This window comes from Lytechinus pictus, chromosome 19 (assembly GCF_037042905.1).
Source record: "Lytechinus pictus isolate F3 Inbred chromosome 19, Lp3.0, whole genome shotgun sequence".
In the NCBI taxonomy this organism is placed as follows: Eukaryota; Metazoa; Echinodermata; class Echinoidea; order Temnopleuroida; family Toxopneustidae; genus Lytechinus; species Lytechinus pictus.
In genome coordinates this window covers 3760819-3786444 of record NC_087263.1, presented here as the reverse complement: position 1 = coordinate 3786444, position 25626 = coordinate 3760819, and the positions used below count along the sequence as shown (strand labels likewise).

Below are 25626 nucleotides of genomic sequence, written 5' to 3'. Positions count from 1 at the left end.
TTGTAAGAAGGGACCAAGGGGTCCGTTGCAGAAAGAGTTGCGTTTAAATGCAAGTCAAAAAATCAATTGCAAGTCCCAAATGCTCGATATTGATTGGCTAAAAATCAAGTTTCGCATGATTTTTAGAGTTGCGATATTTTGAACACACATGCATTTTGGATGTTGACCTTGCTGACTTTCCACACTTGAAATGAATCAGATCAATCGCAACTCTTTGTAAGAAGGGGCCCAGATCTAGAATCAGACTTTCTCATGAAGACAGTATTGACTGTACCTACGTTCATTTATCTTTTAATTCACTCGAGAATATAAAGGCCCGAATTCACAAAGGTGGTTTTGAAAACCCACGGTTGAGTCCATGGTTTATGCAGATTTCCTTTATAAATTACGCTTACTTTACTGCGCATATTAAAAAATGTCCAATGCTGATGCACGCTTTGTCAGTGCGCCAAATTGACACCTGTTGCTGTGGTTATCCACGCTATTTTATTCATGAGTCCACTGTTTTTATTCATGAGTCAACTCTTCAAACAGTGGACTAATGAATAAAATAGCATATCTAACCATGGTAACAGGCGTCAATTTAGCGCACTGTGACAAAAGCGTGCATCAGCATAGGACATTTTTTATACACAAGCCCGATACAGGAAATCTGCATAAACCATGGATTCAACCATGGGTTTTCAAAACCACCTTTGTGAATTCGGGCCAAAGAGTATAAAAACAAGGGTTAGGTTACCCCAGATGGTAAAATCAATTATTACAATTGATCTTCTCAAACTTACAATTCATTGTAAACTGGGCTCCAAAAGAAGCTGATCAAACTTTTACAAGGGCTCTGCACAAATTACGCTCAAGTCAAAATAAACAATTTTTTTTTACACAAGCTAGCTTCAATAATTATTAATAAGCACGTGTAAATAATTAAGAGATTGGTTTAATCACAGAGAGGCTATAGCTACTCACTTCAAAAGAAGCTGATCAAACTTTTACAAGGGCTCTGCACAAATTACGCTCAAGTCAAAATAAACAATTTTTTTTTTTTTACACAAGCTACATGTAGCTGCAATAATTATTACTAAGCACATGAAATGCATTAAGAGATTAGTTTAATCACAGAGAGGCTAGCCCCTTATATCAATTGGTTTCTGAATCCAAAGTCACAAAATGGCAAAAGAAATACCAATGAGAATGAGATGGGATTTTAAAGAAACTTCCAAGTTTATTACACATGTCTTTCACAGGCATGTTTAAAGTGATTGACTCAATCCCAAAAAGCTCCAGGAAGTTAACATCAAATTTTAAATGACTAGAACAATCACACAGCTACACACAGATCCCTTGGGGATAATCTGAACACGGTGTGTTATCTACATGTGGCTATAGGCTCTCTGTGATTAAACCAATCTCTTAAATATTGCCATTAAAAGATTATTGAAGCTAGGCTGTGTATAAAAAAATTATTGTTCATTTTGACTGAGTGGAATTGGTGCAGAGTCATTGTAAAAAGTTGATCAGTTTCTGTTGGAACCCAGTTTACATTTGATTGTACTGTTTATGATGCAAAGTCCTTATTTATGATATCAAAGATTCTGAATATCCTATAGGAGGAGAGCAACATGAATACAATTGATTTTAACTCTGTGGCCCATATTCTGAAGTCAGGTTTAAACTAAACCCTTGTTTAAAGTTGTGGTTTAACTATGGAGAGCCAATTGGAGCACAAATCCTTACAGTACCCATTCAAATTATTAACTCATATGACACCCAAATTGTTCATAATTGTCTGGGAATGATAACTGAAGTATCTTTCTTCATTATGAAAGCAAAAGGAAACAAAATAGTAAACATATGAAATATACAATATAATTTTTTTTTGAACTTTTGGATTCCCATAATTTTAGCACAGAGTTAGACCATGGTCTAAGTTAAACCCAACTTCAGAATACGGGCCTTTTTTCTATTAGGATATCGATCGGAACCAGTTGAAACCAGTGCAGACTTCCAGTTTTCAAACTTCAATGTTCATTAATAACAAGTTAACTAGTACTTGTTCCTACAGTAAGTACGGGTAATTGTAAGTCTACAGTTTGCTATAGATTACACTTATAATCGATTATACAACTGAATGCATCGTTTAATGAAACAGGATCAATGACTTACATGTTCTGCCTCTGGTTAGAACGGCTGTGCTGCATTGCTCCGTCACACTGTCGGGACCAGCAACGGTAACGATTTTCACGATGTAATCCGTGTTTGGCGTCAAACTGTCGAGGACAGTCTCAAACGTGTCGCTTGCTAAAGTTTCCACCAATTCGAAACCTTCCGGTGTTGTGGATCTTTTCCTTAGGCGCCCAGTGGGCCAATCTACTCCTACCCTGATGAACACGTTAAAGGCATCGTAATCGCCGGTTGGAGGGGTGAAAGTCACGCAGATGGAGAAGTAGGTGGAGTTGACGTCTGAGCAGATTGATATGTTGACCGGAGGAAGCGGAACTGTAGATGGACAGAGTGGTCAAGCATGATGAAACTCAAGACAACTTCAAATAGCATTTTAGTTTCTTAATAATAATGATAATCTGGGGCCGATTGCACGAAAGGGTCTTTCCAAGGACCATCTTTTGTGTCGCCCATCTTTTATGATGCGCTATAAGCGGGGTGTTTCTGTAATTTATGATAAACAAAAATACAATTCTTAAGCTTGCTTTTAAATCAAACTTTATACAACTTCATGAGATATCACATCATTTATAAACAAATATTTTTTTTTAAGCAATAATGATAATCTGGGGCCGATTGCACGAAAGGGTCTTTCCAAGGACCGTCTTTTGTGTCGCCCATCTTTTATGATGCGCTATAAGCGGGGTGTTTCTGAAATTTATGATAAACAAAAATACAATTCTTAAGCTTGCTTTTAAATCAAATTTTATACAACTTCATGAGATATCACATCATTTATAACAAATAATTTTTTATTTTAATGGACGAATGAAATATGTTTGCAGATAATTCATTTGAAATGCGTTTCACATGGCGCATCATAAAAAATGGGCGACACGAAAGACGGTCCTTGCAAAGACTCTTTCGTGCAATCGGCCCAAGGGTTCTAGCTATGACTAATGTAGTGCAAGGTAAAATATGATGAGGCAAAGCTGCGGAGCAGACACATTGAAATAAAAATAATTTTCCTTGAGATCAAACGTGAGTATCTTTGGCAAAATAATCCATGCAGAATTTGCATTGTGCAAAAACTATGACTTTGCTAGCTTGAAATACGATCCGATTGGTACATATCTGGCAAAGTTTACTTCTATTTTTCAGGAAATTTATGTTGGGCGGCGCATCAAATTGTTACCGAAGAGCCGCACGATAATATGCCTTGCCCGTCGTCTCCGTCTGAACATCGCTTTGTCGGCTGGAAGAACAAAGTCCTACAGTACATAGCTTATGAACTCTTAGGCCCGTATTCTGAAGTCAGGTTTAACTTAGACCACGGTCTAACTCAGTGCTAAAATTATGGGGAACCAAAAGTTCAAAAATTCTGTTTATATTGTATATTTATCATGTTCACTATTTTGTTTCCCTTTGCTTTCATAATGAAGAAAATACTTCAGTTATCATTCCCAGACAATTATGAAAAATTTGGGTGTCATATGAGTTAATAATTTGAATGAGTACTCTTAAGGAATTGTGCTCCAATTGGCTCTCCATAGTTAAACCACAACTTTACACCAGGGTTTAATTTAAACCTGAGTTCAGAATACGGGCCTTAAATTCTGGGGCCCATAACACACAGCTTTAATAGCAATCATTGTACAACATTTTTTTTTGCATTGACTACCATGAACCATCAATCGTGAAAATCAAGCGTACAAAATAATCAATGACCCTTTGTGTTACAGTACCCTGGTCTTTGAAGCAAAAAATTCCTGTTGCAAAAAAAATTCTAATTGCAATCAAGAACTTGCATGCAAAGCTAATATTATACAACTCCCAAGAATGTTCTGTAATCTGATTGGTCCAAATCGGATCACATGATATTCAGCAAATTGCACTATGGCATCCAAAATGCACTATCCTGCACTCTGACGTCATACCAAATTTGCTATCCTGCACTCTGACGTCAGAGTGCAGGATAGTGCGAGGTCTGGAATTATCTAGAATTTAGATCAAATAGAGCATTTGGGGCAACTCAGTTACACGGGGGAGGGAAGGAGGTTGAATAAAACAAACAATGCACACATTCTTGTGCATAGAGGACCTAAATAGTGAACTCTGTACTTGACTCGCCAAATGGATATACCGCACTCGGTCCTGCGAACCCCGGTGTGGTATATCCACTGGCTCTTCTCGCACATCGTTCATTATTTGGCCCTGCATGCACGCGCTGACGTGCATTATTTGTACACTATTTGTAAAAATTTGATTCAGATAACAGGAACTTCACTTCCCCTATGCATGCTAAAAAAAAAAAAAAAATATTGGGATTTCATCTGTAGCACTAGAATGAATAAATAGTGGGACAAAAAGTCCTGCGTAACAACAAAAAAAATTGAAGCAGAGCACTTACTTGTTCTTTGGTGGATATCATCAAAAGGGAAGATACTGATGTTATACAGTCTTCCTGGTACAAGGCCGGTTACGTCAGAACTCCTGTTTCCGAGATTCAATGCAAGAGCGCCATCGTCTGGTGAGATGGAGACAGTGACATTGTGGTCAGAGGGTGTCTCGGGCCAGGTGAGTCGCATGCTGGTGGAGTCGAATTCAAAGACTTCTACAGTGCCGTTAGCAGCAGCTGTATGGGGAGAAAACAGTATTTGTTGATTATCTAGGTAGGTTAAGACTGGAATAATAAAAAAATATGCAACATCTTGTAATATTTGCTCAATAACAGACAAATGAAGGCTTAACCATAAAAGACTGAGAAGGGGGACCTAAAAGGTCCCCTTGATATTTTCCTCAATGAATCTGCGTCATTTCGTGACTTACAACTTTAAAGTCTCGCACAACTTATGAGATCAAATCTGCAACGTCTGTTTATGCGATTCCAAAATTACACAACCTTTTGTAAGTGCACTGGTAAGAAAAGATGATTTTGTTTTCAAATGCAATGCAAATTTCATTTCTAGCCAAAATTCATGACTGCATCAATATTTCTTACTTCTGAATAAAATCAATTAATTTTGTGTTGTGTAAATTGTTACTGAAACTTTCCATTGAAAAACAATTTTTAAAAAGTCGAAAAACAAAGAAATATTTAAGAAATCAAAATAAAAAAACATATGTAGATAAATATTTTGATACCAATTATAATTTATATGTTGATGCTGAATTGATCAGAATCCCATAGTCTCTAAATCAGAAATTAGAACTTCAAGGTTTTTTTTAATCAATTTACAGCTAATTTCATGAATAATCATAATGAATTAAAATAAATTTTATCAATTTTAGAACATTGAAATACAAAATTTTGAAGATTACATCACAGCTGACTTGAGTGGCGATTTTAGTCACGATTAAGCAATCAACAGCCATGATCTTTGGGGGGACCCTTTAGCAAAATAAGCAAAATTTGAAATTGTGGCCACTATCTTATTTTACATCCGATTTCGATGCAAATTTGAGAGTTATGCTTATTCGAGTTGTCTCTTAATATTCAAATTAACCACTTATTGGGATAGACTAAGCCTTTAAGATTAGTCTGCAGGCACAGACCTGTTTTTTGCAATTCGAATAGCGCACAATGCAGAGTCTAAAGTAGTGAGACTACATGTATATTTACCATGTACTGTGCCTGCCTCTTGGTTAAGGTGTCAAATTTGAGTCTGTACGTGCACACCACTTTAAGATTGACTACATATTTACCAGTGTAAGCAGAATTCAGGGCCTGCTCGCTGAACTCCCTGGCATCGCCCTCGCCCACGACCGTAGATACATCAACGAGGTACTCTGTCCTCGGGGTCAAGCCTTCGAGGGTCACCGAGGTCACATTCGGATCGAAGAACCCGACTTCTATGAAATCACCGAGCATGTCTTCTCTCTCATAAGCAACGTAGTACCGATCAAACATGGTTTCATTTCCGGGGTCTTCCCAGGTGATAACGAGCGAAGTAAGAGTGCTCTCGGCGGTCGTTATGTTGACAGGTGGTAACGGACCTGAAGGGGAATCACATTAGGGATCGTTCACACATGATTTCAGTTACATAAATGTAACTACATTGATACAAAATAAAACATCCATCACGTCTCACTAAGTTATTTAAAAAAAAGTTCTACACAGGCAGTCAGAATAGAGTACATGCTATACAAATATATTGCAAAACTGGGGGTGTTTCACAAAGATTTAAGTATGACTTGAGACGCACTTAAATGCCGACGTGTACATGATATGCAACACGTGATCTCATTGATTGATACGCAGTAGTGCGTGTCCTCATGACACAATCTGACCAATGCGGTTACGCCTTTCATACGGCACACAACTAGGTATTTAAGTGCGACTCTTAAGTCATACTTCAATCTTTGTGAAACACCCCCAGGACTATTGTGGAAAAGAGTAATGGTTGTAGATGCCTAGGACCCAATTATTAATTTTTTTAAATATTTTTGGTTTTGTTAATAATCTAAGAATGAATTTTGAGGAGAGTAGGAGGCTTGGGTCGATACTGGAAGATGCACTGCAGGAAAAAAAAGTTACATGGGGGCTCGGGGTGATTCCGTCCCCAAAATGCTCAAAAGGGCCCGGAAAATCCTGATTTACTGCAATGTTAAAGCTTATCCAATGTAGCAGATTGAGGCAGTAGATTGTGAAAAGTAACAATAATAAAAATATAACAGCATATTTATCAAGGGTAGCCACTTCAGTTCCGAAAACTGTTCTCCCAGCGGGCCCTATTATTATTACCCCGGCTTTAGCACGGCTACCTTGATCGGGCGCTCGAGCATTCAAGGAATTTCTTCCTACCAGGTACCCATTCACCTCACCTGGTTCGAGTGCGGCACAATGTGGATACATTTCTTGCCGAAGGAAGTAACCCATAAAATAACCCCCAAAAAACTTTTTGTCCTGATGCAATGAACTGTGAAACTTGGAGGAAGTGGCACTTCGGTGGTGACAATACCAAAACAATTCTACATGTACAACTACAAATGCTCCCACAATAATTATGACTAAGGTATAACTATATACATGTACATGTATAAAAGGTGCAACTATATATATAGCAGTTAGAACTATATATCACTTCATCTAAATTGAGAAAATATCACATTGCAGTTCCCATTGAAGATATAAATCCAGGAGGATTGGTGGGTTATGGAAAATAAAGATAAGAAATATTTGGGATACAAATTAGAAAAGTTAATAGTGGATCTAGATTTTGTATGTATTGCTAGTAGACCTTTTTTCTTTAAAAAAAAAAAATGTTCATGTCTCGATCTAATCACTCACGTGTGTACTGCAGAAGTGTTTCGCAGACGCCATCCCGATCGACGAAGATGTTGTACAACTGACCGGATTCGAGGTCTGTGATGTTGAAAGATTCACTGCCGTTGCCGAGAGAACAAAGGGATCCGTTGTCACACGTGGCTTCGTCCTCACCGTCGATATTATATCTTATGTAAACATATTCCTGTGCATCGCTACTCCACATGAGTTGAATCTCATCTGAAAAGAGGTCCGCTACTTCAACACTGCCATTAGCAGGGGATTCTATAACAAGGAAAAACAAAGAAATTGAATATATTTTTATTTGAACAATGTTTTAGCAGGGTGCAATTCAACAAGACGTTGGTACTAACATATATCCTATGCACATACAAACTCTCAGAATAAATTATTTTTCATGATATAAGATACAGGACATGAATATATACACATGATACAATATAAAATATATATAAGAGTTTTCAACTAAAAAAGGGGGGAAAAACCACAATACCAATGCAGATTAATAACATATTTCAAACACAAATATGAAATAAAAATAAAATATTAATTAACATTAAACACAATAGAAGCTCATTTTACAGACTGGAGTGGGTGGTGAGGATTTTTAATGAATTTTAGAAAAAAATTTAGCATTATAATATTATATCTATACAAAGTACATTGCTGAATGGACAACTCAAGCAGTGGCTACAGATTTATTCTTCCTAACCTTTCTAAAGATTTAACTTGATGACGAGGTTGAAAACATACATCATTCATTACATTTTTTTGTAATATTGGAAAGATACATTAATTATAATGTATCTGTACATAAAACTTCAGTTGACAAGTACATGAATTCTAAGCAGGCTGATGCATATTGTTCTCCTGCATACAAGCTGGCAAATAAAGGACAGAGCTCTGACTGATGGATACACGTACATGTATATGCCATTAACACACTCACCTGTTCTGAAAGAGATATACGAGGGCTCGCTCTTCACGTCAAGTGCCCCGGAGACAGTCACCACAGAAACGTTGTAATCTGTGTCGGGCAGGATGCCGACGAAAGAAAATTCAACGGTGGTTTGGTTCTCATTGATCTCCTCGCGGTAGATGTGGGATGGAGATTTGGTGAAGCCATGGTCTGGCATATAGGTGACTTCGAAGAAGTCGTAGTCGCCGTCGGGAATATTCCACGTAACTTGCCCAGCACAAGACAGGATACTACCCAAGGATGTATTAACAGGGCTGCCCGGAACTAAAGAAAGGAAGGAAAATGAGAGAGAATATTTTTACAATTTCTTATTTATTAATCTTCAAAAAAAAAAAATTATTTAACTCTTAGCTCTTTATGGACCTTGAGCACTCTCCAGAGTGGATTTGCTGCTTTATAAGTCACATTATTATCATTATTATTATTATTATTATTATTATTATACAACAATAATGATGATGACAAACATGATTGAAATTAACTCTTTGCCTGCTTTGTTCAACAAGAGTAACATCTAGCAAACTGCCAATTTCGTTCAAGTCATATTTCATCCACAATTACACATAGAATGCATTAAAAGACCATTGTACATGCAAATGTACACTATTGTACATACAAACATACACAGTGATGAGTGCATTGCGTTGAATAGTGTACGCACAAAGCTCTTTATAATCAAATCAAAATTTACTGTGAGTTGAAGTAGCAGAGTCCGTGCAAACTCTCTGTAAAGTTTGCACCCCATAATTAATCTGTCATAAGAGGGATTATGTCTGTGGCGTGTGAAGAGTTAATGCGGCCTACCATTGACAAATCATGGGGAAATCAAGGCCCATCTCAGAACAGAGAAGGGATTCAAGTCTGCCACTCGGCTTACTTTCACTGTAAGGGTAGTCTGTTCCAAGTGTCATGATTTATTGCCTTTTCAAATTTCGCTTCACATGAAAAAAGCTTATGATATGGAAGAGCAATTACAAGGCCTGGGGTGCTATGTAATAGACACCGGCATGTCTAGGAGGTCTAATGGGAGAGCAATAGGTAGTAGACTAAACAACCAGAGAAAAACTGCTTGTTTTCATTTTGAAACATGTGACTTCACAGAGATCTAATATTTATTTTGTATATTTGTATTGGTTTAGCAATCAAGAGACCTGCTATGAGTCTATGAATTGGGATTGTTGGAAACTAGAACTGCGACAACCCGAAGTAAATAACGATCACGATTTCAGTGAAATTTGTGCTGTCCCAATTTTGATCACATTAGTCCGACAGGCTCTCATGACGGATGGATTACATTATGCAAGTCAATTGGCCTTTTGCAAATTTTGTAATGATTCAATTTCCCCATGATCTATCAATGGTAGGCCCCTTTAACACATCATGCTAAGCTGCTCAGCGTGAGAGGAATGTAGTACATCACGCTTACCAGTATTCAATGTCCGGGAAACTCCACATGCGTCGTCCCATCCGATAAAAAGCGTGTAAGCCGCGCCAGGGGTAAGGTCAGTGAACATTGTCATCTTCTCGGTCAGGTTACGGCAGGTAGAGTTCCCCGTCATGGGTTGGATGCAGACGTCGTATGAGATTGCGTCTGGGAGGTCATACCATCCAAACGAGATACTAGTTGAGGTCACCGTTGTAATGTTGAAGGTACTGCCAAGGGTCCCTAGAGTGCAGAAAATGAAGATGATGATGATAATAATACTACTAATAATAAAAATAACATTGTAATATAAAAATAATGATAATTAATAGAATAATAATAATAATAATAATATAATATAATGATAATTATTAAAAAAAAAAAAAATAATAATAATAATACACAGACAGAGTAACATTTCTTCTATGTTTCTGTATTTCAAAACAAATTCCCACTCATTATTCCCTTCATTGTAAGGCGGGGCTCCAGTCTTATAGGGTTAAAGAGAAAAACATCGCAATTTTCATGATTTTACATCAAGGGCCCGTTTCATAAAGAACTTGCAGTTGTTGTAACTTTGCCAATATGGCAACTACCATGGTAACCTTGATTGTGATCGGCTGCTATGCCCTGTTGCCATGGTAGTTTCCATAATGGCAAAGTTACAACAGTTGCAAGTCCTTTATGAAACGGGTCGCAGATGTCTGACTTGGACTATAACAAAAATATTGACTGGCTCTTCGTTTGTGGATCATAAAATATATTGATGGTGGTGGTAATTTTTTTTAATTGATTGCTAAGAAAGCATGAATGCTTGACAACAAGCAACCAGAGGACCAATGGCTTAAGGACCTCTCTGAGGGGATAAATGCCTTACCAAAGGGCACTTTTGCCTCTAAAGGGGAATCTTTCCCAAATAAAAAATTGTTTTTAGAGGAAAAAGAAAAAATCAGACAAGTCAACCAAAATGAATATTTAGATTTTTATTGAGCTTGAAAATTTATTTCCTAAGCTTTAAAATGATACATGTACATAATACATGTATGTTAAAATTGACCAACAACAACCATTACAAGTATTTGATTGACTGCAGAGGAAACTCAATAAGAGCTTCAAAAATAAAAAGAAAACAAGCTTTGAAGTTTGGGGTTCACTCAAGCATGAGATGTGCATACTGTGTAATCTCAGTGAAACTTCCAAGCGGTCCGAAAAAGTAGTGTCCAAGAAACTCTTGCATCTTTTCTTTTATTCAACTTCACGACTTCAAATTTTCACAATATGAATAAGAAGAATTGCTCTTTCAGAAAGCTATTTTTTTAATTTTTGGTTTTTGGAGACTAAATTACTATTTTGGTAATTTACAGAGAACCTTACCTGGCGACTTATTGATTGTTTTGGGGTGGTAGGTCACATATTATATAATTACTCACTTGGAGAGATGGAGACATGTTCGCTTCGCGTCTGGGTTCTTCCTGCGCCTGCGAGAGTAGAAATATTAACCACTGTGTTCGCACCGTCCGTCAAACCCGAGACGGTCCTCTCCAGCTGAAGTGAGTTTCGGTCAAACACGTCGATGGGTGTGTACGGGCCGTGTTTGTCGTTGTAAGTGATCTCGTAGCCGAAGAGCTGGCCTTCTGGCCGGGACCACTGGAAGATAACGGTCTCTTCTGCAACCCATGTGAAGACAGGGCAGACTGGAGGGAATGGACCTGTGATAAGGGCATGTAATTATGGAAATTATGATAATAATGGGGATAATTATGATAACGATGATGATGATGGTTGCAATGACAGTGATGATGATAGTGATGATGAAAAGCGTTTTTATCACCAAACAATTCTAAATGATTCTGTAATAGTAGATGCCTCATGTACAAGAATTGTCTGTGCTGTGAACTGTCTTACATTTGAACTGTCTCATGTGCGAACTGTCTTCTGTGTAAAATGTCTTATGCGTGAACAGTCTTATGTGTAAAATGTCTTTTGCGTGAAATGTCTTATGTGTAAAATGTCTTATGCGTGAAATGTCTTACCTGTGAACTGTCTTATGTGTGAAATGTCTTACGTGTGAACTGTCTTATGTGTGAAATGTCTTACGTGTGGACTGTCTTATGAGTGAATTGTCTTACGTGTGAACTGTCGAAGAGAGAGAACCTCTCCAGCGCACTGCAGCCCGATCTTGATGACGTACTCCTCTCCCGGATTGAGCCCGGAGAAGCTCGCCTCGCGGGAATCTCGGCTGATCCTCGAGAAAAGCAACGAGTTGTTGCTCGCGAGGGTAAGGTTCACGATATAGTCCGTGATTCCTGCGATCTCGGTCCAGGTGATGGAAATCGATGTTGAAGTCACCTCAGTAACTTGAATAGCTCCAGGTTCTCGCGGATCTACAGATGAGTAAAAAGATAACATGTTTATGCAACTGCAGTCAATATAATAACATAATAATCTAGTTATTTATGATGTTACATATGATAATATATTATGCATGACCCACTGGGAGAACAGTTCATAGAAGCTGAAGTACATGTAGCTACCTCGGGTAAATTATCATCTATATAGAGAGTCCTAGCAATGCATTAAAAACATGTATTTTGGTCTGCATCAATTGCCCGTGCAGTATCAGAGCGTATCCCTAAAAGGGGCTGAAATCCGATGAATATCCCATAGGCTCCTGTACAAAATTTGCTATTGAATATAAGAGCATATTCAACAGTTTAGGGCGCATGCGCGAATGCGTGAAATATACAACGCGTACAACAATGAAAGCAATGCGATGCGCAGCAAAGATCACAATACGCTCGATGATGTCATAGAGAACTACGTGCAAGTCGCATGTCAACGACCAAAGTTGATCCTATGAAGTTATAATGGCATAATGTGATAAGTGATATGACTTGTTAAATTATATTGCTCCCTCTATTTTTTTTTTGGGGGGGGGGTGGGATAGATGATAATAATTATATTGGATGGCTTTATTTCATGAAATACCAGAAATATTCCACTCGTTAGGGCCAATATTCCCCTCATCTGAAATTCTAGAATATATTCCCGAACTCTTGTAATATTTCTAGTATTCCATTCTGAGCCATCCAATATAATAGAATTATTATTATTATCATTATCATTTGAATAAATATTGCATGTAATGTCAATCAATGACTCACCAATAATCACATTGAGCGTTGCAGGCTCGCTGTAAGTCACTGAGGTGGATTCAACAACGGTGTATATTGATGCGAGATATTCTGTATTTACGTCAAGTTCTACAGTTATCTGTGTCTCATCCTTGTCCAGCACTTTTTCAATATTCGGTGTGATATACAGGATATATCCATGAAAGGCTGTGGGTGGGCCGCTCCATACGAAAGTGATGTTTGTCTCACCGACTTCCTTGACCTCAAAGAATAAAACTGGTTCCGGTTCTATGAGCAGAAATTAGGAAATAGATTTAATTTCGGCTTGGAATGCTTACTCAATATCAATACATAATACTTACAGATACCTATGCATGCTACTGAATGCAGTCTTAAACCTGTGTATTCAGATCAAAATTCTGTCTCCTCTTTAGGTTGGCGGATCATGACCAGGTGGGTCAGCGTCAAACTTAAATTTCACTGGTTTACATCTCCAATACTTATCCAGTCCATTCTCGAAGCTGTGGACACTGGGTGTATTAATTAATTCATTACTGAGACTATTCCAAGGTTCCCTTATTCTTCGGTAAAAAGATTTCTTACATTTCTCAGTGATTGCCCTTGGAATGCACAATTTTTCATTACCTCTGGTAGGCCCATGCACCGTAAATAGTTCTTACAAATTTTTTCTAGTACATGAATTGATCCAGCTGGTTAACGGACAATAGCCCAAATTCACAAAGGTGTTTTGAAAACCATCAGTTGAATCAATGGTTTATGCAGATTTCCTGTATAAATTATGCTTAATTTACCACGATTATTACAAAATGTCCAATGCTGATGCATGCTTTTGTCAAAGCGCAACAAATTGACGCTTGTTACCAAGGTAAAGTATGCGATTTTATTCATGAGTCCACTGTTTAATAATGCTTAATTTACCACGATTATTACAAAATGTCCAATGCTGATGCATGCTTTTGTCAAAGCGCAACAAATTGACGCTTGTTACCAAGGTAAAGTATGCGATTTTATTCATGAGTCCACTGTTTAATAATGCTTAATTTACCACGATTATTACAAAATGTCCAATGCTGATGCATGCTTTCGTCAAAGCGCAACAAATTGACGCTTGTTACCAAGGTAAAGTATGCCATTTTATTCATGAGTCCACTGTTTTGAATTAATGAGTCTACTCTTCAAAACAGACACTAGTTAGTAAATGAGTAGTCAATAGTAAGTCAATAAGTAGTCAATAGTTGGTCAATGATTAGTCAATCTCAATGTACTCACGTGTTGCGAACACCAGTGCATCGTCCGCCGTTGTAAAGTCATCATTTCCCGGGTTCAAGAAGTACAAGATCGGGTTATACTCGGTGCCGGGTTCTAGGTCGGAGCGTTCAAAAGAATCTCCTCGCACAAAGATACTGCCACCTCTAAAGAGCTGAATGGCATAGAGGAATTTGGCTGGGTTTTCTATCCAGACAAGCCTGACGGATGTGGTTGTCCTGTCAGCAACATACAAAGTGTTTTCTTCGAGAGCATCTGCAAAAAAAATTGATTGATAGATCGATAGGTTGGTTGGTTGATTGGTTGGTTGATTGATTGGCTGATTCATTGATTGATTGGTTGATTGATTGATTAATTGGTTGATTGATTGGTCGGTTGATTAATTGGTTGATTACTTGATTGATTGATGGATTGGTTGGTTGATTGATTCATTGATTGGTTGATTGATTGGTTGGTTGGTTGGTTGATTGATTGATTGGTTGGTTGATTGATTGGTTGGCATTTGAAATTAAGATTATTCCACAATTTCACTTTTCCTGTTGTAATCTTCAAAGGGCTCTGAAGTCAATCTCGAAGAAGAGAATTGTTTTCTATTCATCATCTGTATTCATATAAATATATGTATGTGTTTGAATTTCGGATCAGAAGCTCGGTGCTCTTCTGGTAGCAGTGGTTCTCTCTCAGGGCGACAGTTCCAGGCCTGTACCTATGTGGCCTTTTAAATCCTCCGGTGGCTGGAGCACTCTTCCTGGTGGCCTTGGTTGCCAATTTGCATTGTGTATGTTACTTAATTTTTTTAATTGACAGATGAGAAACATTAAATTTAATTGAATAGAAAGACAACATGAGGTTGTTGACTCCTGTCCACGGCCCTTTGGCAATATGACATCCTTCAAAAATTATTTAAGCATGAACATTTTTATGATACAAAGGATTAAAACGAACCCCTGGGTCCCATAACAAAATGGTGAGCAATTAATTGAATGCTTGATTTTCATGATTGATCGTACATTGTAGTCAATGCAATCGATCGTAGAAAAAAATGTCCTATGATCATTGCTAAGCTTTATGCCATGGGCCTTAATTGAAACCAATGGCTTCAATGGCATCGTTGACCACTGCCAAGTGACCCTTGTCCTTGTGGTAACCTTCAAAATTTTTGAAGTACATCTAACAGTTTACAATGAAAACTATTAAAGTAAGCCAGGCTCAGCAAGTTCATAGGACAAATATTAACTTGCTAAAAAAAGTTATCATTTGGCTCAGAAGGGTTATTGACCTCTACCAGTGAACTTTGACCTTTTGATGACCTGAGAGTTAACTATTACACAAATTTGGTCACAATCTGGCGAAGAGGGCTAATTATGTTATGGGGAATAATAAACACCTACTAAAAATGACCTTCACATACTTCAATTTACTTAAAACTTTAAAGGTGGGCTTTGAGAACAAAACTATTGAGAGTTCTTCTAACCAAAACAGACGGACAAAGGATAATAAAATAAAGATGCCCCGGTCTCCTTTCTTTCTCATATGCCTAACATCACATTGTCACTATGGCTTGTTCAAAATTTATCACAAGGAAATTTGAAAATGAATGTCGAAATACACAGGTATTACCATAATGCTGAAGTATTTATATGGACATCATGTTGCTAACCTATATATAATGAAGGAATGTTCTCATACCTGTTGTGAAATCGATATCTTCTTCCAATTCTTCGTCGCCAGTCCTGAGCGTGACGGTAGCAGTGTAACTTGTGTTGGGTGTAAGACCTGATATGAACCGCAAAACAACCGCAGCTCGGTCTCCGGTCAAGGTCGGACCTGATGGTCTTACCTTGATCTCGTACGTTTCGTACACTCCAACATTCGGCTTAAAAGAAAGTTCAGCAGTGGTTACTGAGGTGGCATTTATCTCCAATCTAGGGCTCTCCGGTTCTGTGAATAAAACAGAAATGAAATATTCTTTAAAACAATGCTCCCACTCTCTGGAACAATCTTCTTTAAAATATCCATAATCAGTTCAGTTCACATCTCTTGAATCCTTCAAATCTCTCTAAGACAAGCATCTCTTCTTATCATACATGTAGTTCGTTAATATTAATTGTTCAAGATTTCCCTTATCACTTTTCCTTTTATATTCAACTTTAATAACACTATGTAATACATATCAAGACCAAAGTCCATTCTCAACTACTTCATAAATTACATTTCTCAATAAGAATGATTGATCAAAGTAGCTTATATAACACAGGGGTGTGAGTGGTCACAAATAAAAAGATCTGAAAAATGCTGAAACTTGTAGAAAAAGTCTGAAATAGAAAGAGCTCCCAAACTTTTTGTACAGAGGAAAGCCAAAAATAAGCTGAAATTAAGCTGAAAATCAAAACGAAAAAAAAATCGGAAATCAGATAAAAATCCGAACTCTCACACCCCTGTTAACAGAAGATCACAACTTTCTCCTTCGTACGAGTTTGATCAGGGGTCCAAGATTTCAGATACTACTTACATGTACACTGGGATGTCATATCGATTTCATGAATTGTAATTTTTAAGAACTTGATCATGTATTTTTGTGTGTAAACAATCATGCAACGATCAGTTTTGTCAATAAATAATTAGTCTGAATTAGAATCTAAGTCTCATGAATATTACCATGAGTGACTTTATTTGTTTCTCTCCTGTATTCTGATATGTAAAAACGGGATACTTTTACATTCATTGTTTTTTATCCATCACACTTGGCATATTATCATTGTTATAACAATAATCTGTATTATACATGTACCTATAGCTTAATTAATGATTGGCGCTCACCTTTGCTTAATTATGTTATTTCTTTTAATTTTTGTTTGTAAATTGAATATTTTCAGCCTGCGAGCTACCTGTTTGATGCTGTTTTTAAAAAAACAATTCAATTCAATTCTATTTAAAAATATCAAGTGATTGAACCAGGAACACGAGACAGATTGACGAAACTCACTCAGGGTATAAGAAGTCTGCGCCAACAGGGAACTCTCATTATCCATGTTGTAAAGAGAAAGTATGAAGACGTATCGCTTGCCGGGCGTGAGGTTGCCGATGGTTACCGAGGTGTCAGAGATGTTGGTCAAATCTTCCGAGGTCACGTTGCCGTTATCTGGTATGTAGACAAGGTTGTAGTAGGCAGCGTCGGCATGGGCCTCCCACGAAACACGGACGGCCTGGAGATCATCAACGACAGATGAAGTCATCACAAGATCATCAACTGAAAGGAAGGTTTAAGAACAATAAATAATAATATAGGATTTGTATAGCGCACGTATCCACCTTGCTAAGTGCTCAAGATGCTCAAATATTACACCGGCTAAGCTAGTCTACCGATTCCGGTGCGCACAGCTTTTTGAGGAATTACTTCCTGCCGTTACCCATTTACCTCACCTTGGTCGAGTGCAGCACAGAGTGGATAAATTTCTTGCTGAAGGAAAACACGCCATGGCTAGGATTCAAACCCACGACCCTATGTTTGAAAGGCGAGAGTCAGAACCACTTGACCAAGATGCGCCCACTATATGCTATGAACTTACTCTTCACTTCACCTGGTCGAGCGCAACACAATGTGGATGAATTTCTTAGGGGAGCATAATGGGTGGGATTTGAATCATAGGAGATGATCTGCAAACTTAGTGGTATTTCACGGTAGTTATCATACGCAGATAATGCCATCATAGGATTATATCAACTCCAAATCTTTGGAACAAACTCCATCCAACTTCTGACGACATTAACTTACTTGACATGTGTTTCACAAAGTGTGACTTAAGCCCCTTTCACAATTGGTGGTGCGACTGCTTACAACCGTTGCGATTCTGTGCAACACATATTGTGACCAAGTGGTCGCAAACGGTCGCACGAGCAATTGTGAAAGCCCCTTTAGTGTCGCTCTTAAATTTTCAATTGCCTAGGGCAATCGGTCAAATCTGTTCATAGGACACGCACTACCACTTAATAAGATTTATGTTACATATCATGTATGCGCGGATATTTGAGCATTTAAGTCACAGTTAACTCTTTGTGAACACTCCCTTGAATACATGAATCTAATACCTTGCTTCATGTAATAAGAACACTTTTTATCACCTGGAAATCCAGCTATTATTAAGGCCACAGATTACTTTCAGACGTGGTGCGTCTAACTACATGTATTCATAAGATGCAGTTTAAAAACTTCATTTTGCATTGAGCAAGCATTCAAATTGAAAGGAGCTCCTGACATGTATCAAATATCTAGAAACTTCTCTTTCATATACATGTACATGTACAGGCAAAATAACCTGTGGGGACAAAAAAGCATCAAGACAATGAGATTACTTGTTCGTTGTGTTGTGAGGGCGGGCTTCCCCATGAATCCATTGACGACCGTGACGACACCGATGGTGTAGAGCGTGCCAGCGTTCAGGTTCTCGACCAGGATATTAAGATCTTCGTCGGGGTTCACGGTCCGCTCGAAGACAAAGACTGGAGGGTTGCCATGTCGGACAAACACCTCGTAGCTAAGGGAAATCATAATACATAAGATTTAAAAGTAAAAGAGTAAGATTCTGGAGTAAAAAAGTAAGATTCAGTAGTAAAAGAGTACTAGATTTAGTAGTAAAAAAGTAGATTTATTAGTAAAAGAGAAAGATTTAGTAGTAAAAGAGTAAGACTTAGAAGTAAAAGAGTAAGATTAAGTAGTAAAAAAGCAATTTTATAAAGACATACATTTGACCCCTATCGAACCTTAAAAAATGATATGTATGTTTCTGTTTAGGTTTGTGACTCTCTCAGTCTGAGCAGTTCATGAAGTTACATGTAAGTAAGAATGCAGAAAAAAACATGACCATGTACATGTAGCACTACCTGTGAAAACTTCTGGGGCCCGCAACACAAAGCTTTGATCGTAGAAACATTTTTCTACGATTGATTCCATTGACTACAATACACAATCAATCGTGACAATTAAGCGTACGATTAATCGCTAACCTTTGAGTTACGGGACCCCATTTCCTCCTTAATCGTTGAAGCTCTTTTGCAAGTTCTTATACCTGTACATCTACCAGTTATGGTTTACAATAGACCAATTTTGACAAGTTACATACTGGTAAGTTAGACGTTTTGATAACCGCATTTTCAAACTATATGGACAAAATTAAACTTTATACATTTGGGCTAGTACACTACCGAGTTGAGAGATCACGCATAAACAAACCTGTTAAAGTTTCCTTCAGGCGGCAACCAGACAAAGGTCAGACATGTTTGGGTGAAGAAAATTACCGACACATTCCGGGCTTCACTTGGACCTGACAAACATACAATCGATATAATTATTAAGCATACATACCTAACTATTTTTTTTTTTTGAGGAAAGGATTCAACCAAGCTTTGAGTCAGGGTTACAGTAATAAACACTAGTTGTGGGAACGCTCTCAAAATGAGTTGGAACAAAATTTGATAAAACAGCCACCCAAATGGTAAACTGCTGATTCGTCTATTGCCATCTCGTCCACTCATCATATGGTCTACCTTCATTTAGTCTAATGCCATTCTGTCCATCAACATTTTGTCTTACATGTACAACCATTTGGTCCCATAACCATTTGGTCCAATAACCATTTGGTCCAATCATCACTTTGTCTAATCACCAGTTCGTCCCCAAACAAGTTGGTCTAATACCCATTCTCTTTTCATTCATTTCGCCCAATTAACACTTAGTCCAATATTTAGACCAAATGGCATATGGACTAAATGGCTATTGGACCAACTGGTAATTACACAAAATGGTGAGAGGACTAAAAGGCAATGTGGATAGTGGATGAAGTGATGGTAGACCAAATGATAGTAGAGGAGTTTGCAATTGGAAAAATTAGACCAATCAGAAATAAACAGAATAGCCTATATGCGGCAAGTGATCCTGGTAGAAGATGTGCAAGTGCTGAGAAATTTACAAAACAAGCATGGTATTTTTTCCAAGCAATAACAATTACACTGTCCCGCATGTGCTTATCTGTGTTGGGGATCATCAGTGTGGTTATTTTTTAGCATAGATTTCACACAGGCACACAGGCAGATTTATGTAAATAAACCAGGGCTCCGTAATGCAAAAGTTTGCGATTAATTGCAAATATGAAAGAGTCGCACTGGTTGGCTCCCGGTCAGTATTTTAAACAGAGTGCGCACGCGACGATGATCTTGATTGGTCATCGGCATTTAGCGATTGATTGCAAACCTTTGTGTTTCGGAGCCCTGATCTAGATCTCCCATAATAAAGTGACAATAAGTCTTGATTTTAAAGACTCAAGGAATAAAATCATGCTCCCACTTCATTTCTTTGGCTACATGAATAAGTACAGTACATCCCTAAGCACACACCAATTGTTCATAAAGTCATGCTTAACATACAGACAATTCCCTGATTTAAGGAAAGTGGTTCCATAAATTTTGAGCCACTGTTATTCCTGGGCCCCATCTTTCAAAGAGTTACGATTGATCCGATCAATCGTAACTGTATGGAAATCCATCAGTGTCATAACTTTTTCTCCAAGAAATGCGCACAATGTACTTTGTAAACAAAGAGAAGCACAGTGTATTTTCAAGACAACGATGAATGCATGAACATACATCATAGCTGAAAAATATTTTGAACAAACATGCATAATAGATGTCGACATTGCTGGCCGTTCATAGTTGCGATCGATCGGATCAATCGCAACTCTTTGTGAGACAGGGCCCTGATCTCTGAACAAAACACTCAACTTACAAGTCGTTTGGGTGACCGTATCAGTTATGGAGGTCCCGTTCACATAAAGCACGATGGTGTGATCCACTCCGCTCATTAATCCGCTGAACGTGTGCTCCGATACCGACAGAGGAAGTGCCTGCGCGATCGGGGAGGAAGATTCGGGCGTGGCCATAAGGGTGTAACCCGTTGCAGAGGGATCGGTAGTCTCGCCCCAAGTGAGGGAGATACTGTCCGCTTGTACAGAACCAACGTTAAGCTTCTCCTTCTCCGGGCATGCTGTAATATTAACAAACGACATAAAGTGTTTATGTGAAAGGGCTACATGTACCTGTAATAATCATTTAGGCAAGTTCAACTAGTGTAAAATCAGACATTTTTCGCGATAAATCTGCTGTGCAAATTTTTTTTGACGTCACTCACTGACTTTTTACTTTCAAATCTCGCAATGTTTGAGACCAAATTGCGATCTCCGATTCTGAAATTACACATTTTGTAAGAGCATGCAGACCCAAAATTGCTCAAAAACGTGAATTCATATGTACAAATCCAATGCAAATAGTGTTTTTAGCCAAAATTCATAAATGTATTGTTAGTTTTCCTTTTACTGATTAAAATCAATTAATTTCATCTTGTTTAAGGTCAAAATAAAGTCCCCAACAATTTTCATTGAAAAAAACTAAAAAGAACAAAAAGTAAAAAAAACAATGAAATACATGAGAATTTTAGAAAACAAAATACATAAGAAAATAAATGTGATGTTGAAAGTACATTTGATTAAATTCCTATAAGGAGTCTGGGAACCAAAAATTAGCTTTTTAGGGGCATTATTCATTAATTAGAGCAAACTTTTGATTTAACACATAAATCAGCATAATTAATTAGCAATGAGATTTTTCACAGAATTTGATCTTATAGGTTTGTAGATTATAAAAAAGGATGGGAAATGTGCATGCCAATTTTTGTTGTGATTGCACGATCGACCCCCGTCACACTAGAGGCGGAATGAGCCGGAATGCCGTCGGAATGAAAATTCTTGGTACATTCCTGGATATTCGAAGTGCATTCTAAAAATTCTGACTGCATTCTGAGTGCATTCCAGACATTCGGGTCCATTCTTGTGACCGGCCCGAATGTTTTGCTCATGTTCAAAACTTTCGAAGTGCATTCGAAGTGGAGAAATATCGAACGACATTCGAAGCGCATTCTGACTGCTCTCTGACTGCATTCTAAATAGTCTTGCTGCATTCTAACAGCATTATTAATATTCTTCCTGTGTTCCGACTGTATTCGAGCTGCATTCGACAGTCAATACACCCGGAATGTGCAAGAATCATTTGAGGCGGGATCAAAGGACGTTCTAAGTATTCGAACAACATTTTTGCAAAAGTAGTGAAAATTTCAAATTCCCTCCCGAATGTGGCAAGAATTTTGAAAGTTCTTCATTCCGGCTGGTTCTGCTCGATTCCTGCTGATTCCAAATAAGTGTGACGGGGGTATAAGGGGGGCTGAATCAGCCCCCTCCCCCCGGTCTTCTTAGGCATCAAAATATCCCTGTCAGTCTATTTAGGGTTAAACTGTTATTGCAAATTTGTTACTTACTTGTGCGTACAGTGGCCAGGTGCGGCTCGCTCCTAGCTGTCATTTGAAGCGTGACAAAGGACAACTCGTACTCCACGTTGGCTCCCAGCGGCGTTAGGGTATGCTCGTTGCCATCCTCGCGACTGAGCACGATCGGTGACGGGTTGGTGCAGGTATCGGGAGAGTAGCTGATCTCTATCCGGTCGTAGCAGCCAGAGGGCGGTGTCCAAGTCAGCGTTACCGCACTGGAGTTGATGAATTTCACTTGAACATTGCTCACTTGGTCGGGCACTGTGAAAAGTATGGAAAAAAACAAAAAACAAATGATGTATGTATTTTCTACAATCTAAAGATAAATACCAGTTGTGGTAACGATCTCAAAATGAGTTCGAACAAAATACAATGAAATAACCACCAAATTGTTTGTATGTAAATAAAAATATGTGCCAAATAGCTCTGGAAGAAATCGTGTAATTGCTGAGAATTGAGCAAAATAAGCAGGGAATTCCATTAAATTTTGGGTATTCTTCGAAGCAACATTAATACATGTACATGTATATGTACAATGTCCCACATTATGCTTTTTCTGTGTTAGTGATCCTCAGAATTATCTATTTTGAGCTATGAATATACAAAGATAAGTTTACATTAATGTACCAGATCTAGATGCATGATAATATTTTGACAATTAACCTTGATTTAAAAGACTTTTTCATGAAATAATTGTTTGCTGCAAATACTATCTTTTTACCTGTGACCTACAGTATATAAACCAACATCGACAAAGATGTAAGCATTTTATTTTTCACTAGAGTAGTTATATTTTACTTGGATATTATCTTCCTGTAATGGGTCAGGAAATTTGCAAAATTTCGGACAATATCACTGATTAAAGTGCAAAATGGCAACTTTGAAAAAAGCTTTGTTCTTTCATTTTGCTGCAAATGATATCCATATAGAATGTACATTTATTGTGTGCAGCCACGCAAGGATCTAATGACAGGGAATAAATTCATGTAAAACGTTTAGATAAATTAAATATCAAGTGTCATGTAATGTAACTATTATTAATATCATTACTCGTATTATTATTATCATCATAATCATTAAAGGAGAATGAAACCCTTGAAACCAGCTGAATCAATATCAAAGAGAAAAATCAAAGAAACATATTGTTGAAAGTTTGAGGAAGATTGAATGAATAATAAGAAAGTTATGAGCATTTGAATATTGAGATCACTAGTGCCATGTAGATCCTCCCATCGGCAATGCCACCAAGATCTGTGATGTCACACACGTGCAACTCCCTCATTACTTTAGTACTTATTTCACTTATATTCTCACTTTTATAGAGTCTATCACAAGGTGAGGTGTTCTCTTTATGAGAGGACAAGTACAGAGGTTTCACAACATTATATCATTGATGAATCATTTGTCATATGATTACAATGAGCAAAAAGAGATGTTTTGGGGTTTATTTTCAGAGTCCAAATGGGAGAGTTGTACGTGTGTGACATCACAGATCTTGGTCGCATTGCCAATGGGAGGATCTCCATAGCATTAGTGATCTCGACATTCAAATGCTCATAACTATTTTATTGCTAGTCCTATTTTACTCAAACTTTTGTTGATCTTATTCTTTGATTTTTCTGCTTTCACAAAAGCTAACTTGCTCCAAGAGTTTCATTCTCCTTTAAGTATCAATTTTGTTTACAATGGCAATCCATCTTCTGCACAACTGATTACATGTATATGTTCAATAATATATATTTTTTTATTTATTATCAAAATGTCTTTGTTATATTTATCTTATCATATTATATTGTTTTGTAGAAGAAAAAGAAATAAATCAAATCAAATCATACAATATTATTAATATTATTACTATTATTAATTTTTCCAAGCATGAAAACTATAGAAAAATAACAATTTTCTGCCAACTTTAGAAGTGAAAACAGATTAATAATAACCTGCTACAGGTTAAATCATGAACGTACCTGCTATAAACTCAGCATTCTCATCATCAATAGTCAGGGGCGATCCATCATTTACAATGGCATATCTGGCACCAGGTACGAGGTCATTGAACGTCGCCTCTCTCGACGACACGTTCTGATTGGCCGGGGTATCCGCCATGCAGCTACCCACGGGTGAAAGGCTGACGATGAAGTTCCCGCTACCGGATCCAGCCCAAGTGAACGAGACTGACGTCGGTGTCAGCCTACGGATGTTGACCTCATTGGCCTCACCCATACCTTATGAAAGTAGACCATTTTAATGAAAAAGTTGACGAACAGCAAATATACAGTGCATAACACAAAAAAGGAAACCCATTTTCAGAGATAGATTTCACAATTATATAACATGTTTTTACTATAAATTTGATACTCATGGCAAGAGTGAAATCTCATCTCTAATTTGAAACCAACAGCTTAGCAAATCATTTACACATGGCAGATTATAAACAATTAATATTGAGGCATATCAGAAATGATTTGCGCTTAAACTCATGTGTGGATTTGAATCCACTCTCATTTCAGGGATCAGTGAGATAAACTTAATAACAAAGAATACATAGGCATGCTAATATGCCAATCGTCGAAAAAGCATGGTCGTTGTATCATGAACCACTTTGGTCAAATTTTTCTGCGCAATCTGATTTTTACATTAAAATTTCAAACTTGTCTTGCTCATTAATGCGTTCGTCTCATGTAAGGTATCAAAATAAAGAGGAATGATTGTATTATATGATTATGTAAATGAAATATCATAATTCATTTTCCCTTGAAGAAAAAATACATGGGAATCCCAGTTTCCTTTTTTCTGGGACAATTCAAATATTTCTGTTGTCTAATGATTGCAATTGATTTGATCAATCACAATTATGGAAGGCCAGTGATGCCAAAACCTTAAATGCGTACATGTACATCCATTCAAAGTGTTTTCTAAATATGACATACATGCATCATTGTTCAGACAAATCAATGTGCCCCTCTTCTTTTCCAAAGGGACATTGTG

At 37.6% G+C, this 25626-nt stretch overlaps 1 protein-coding gene across 2 annotated transcripts in view; it reads right to left on the bottom strand.

Moving 5' to 3' along the window:
- LOC129283358 (uncharacterized) overlaps positions 1–25626 on the bottom strand; it is a 181077-nt gene that overhangs the window by 79312 nt on the left and 76139 nt on the right. For both annotated transcript variants that reach the window (XM_064113949.1, XM_064113950.1), the window contains exons 34-50: positions 24606–24863; positions 22630–22899; positions 21049–21306; positions 19501–19591; positions 18624–18805; positions 17257–17520; positions 15960–16211; positions 14274–14525; positions 13014–13271; positions 11979–12233; positions 11280–11558; positions 9853–10092; positions 8397–8690; positions 7451–7711; positions 5866–6156; positions 4571–4795; positions 2164–2496 (exon numbers count right to left, since the gene is read on the bottom strand). In XM_064113949.1, coding sequence (XP_063970019.1) covers positions 2164–2496; positions 4571–4795; positions 5866–6156; positions 7451–7711; positions 8397–8690; positions 9853–10092; positions 11280–11558; positions 11979–12233; positions 13014–13271; positions 14274–14525; positions 15960–16211; positions 17257–17520; positions 18624–18805; positions 19501–19591; positions 21049–21306; positions 22630–22899; positions 24606–24863 — 4263 coding nt within the window. The remainder of the gene's footprint in view (positions 1–2163; positions 2497–4570; positions 4796–5865; positions 6157–7450; positions 7712–8396; positions 8691–9852; positions 10093–11279; positions 11559–11978; positions 12234–13013; positions 13272–14273; positions 14526–15959; positions 16212–17256; positions 17521–18623; positions 18806–19500; positions 19592–21048; positions 21307–22629; positions 22900–24605; positions 24864–25626) is intronic.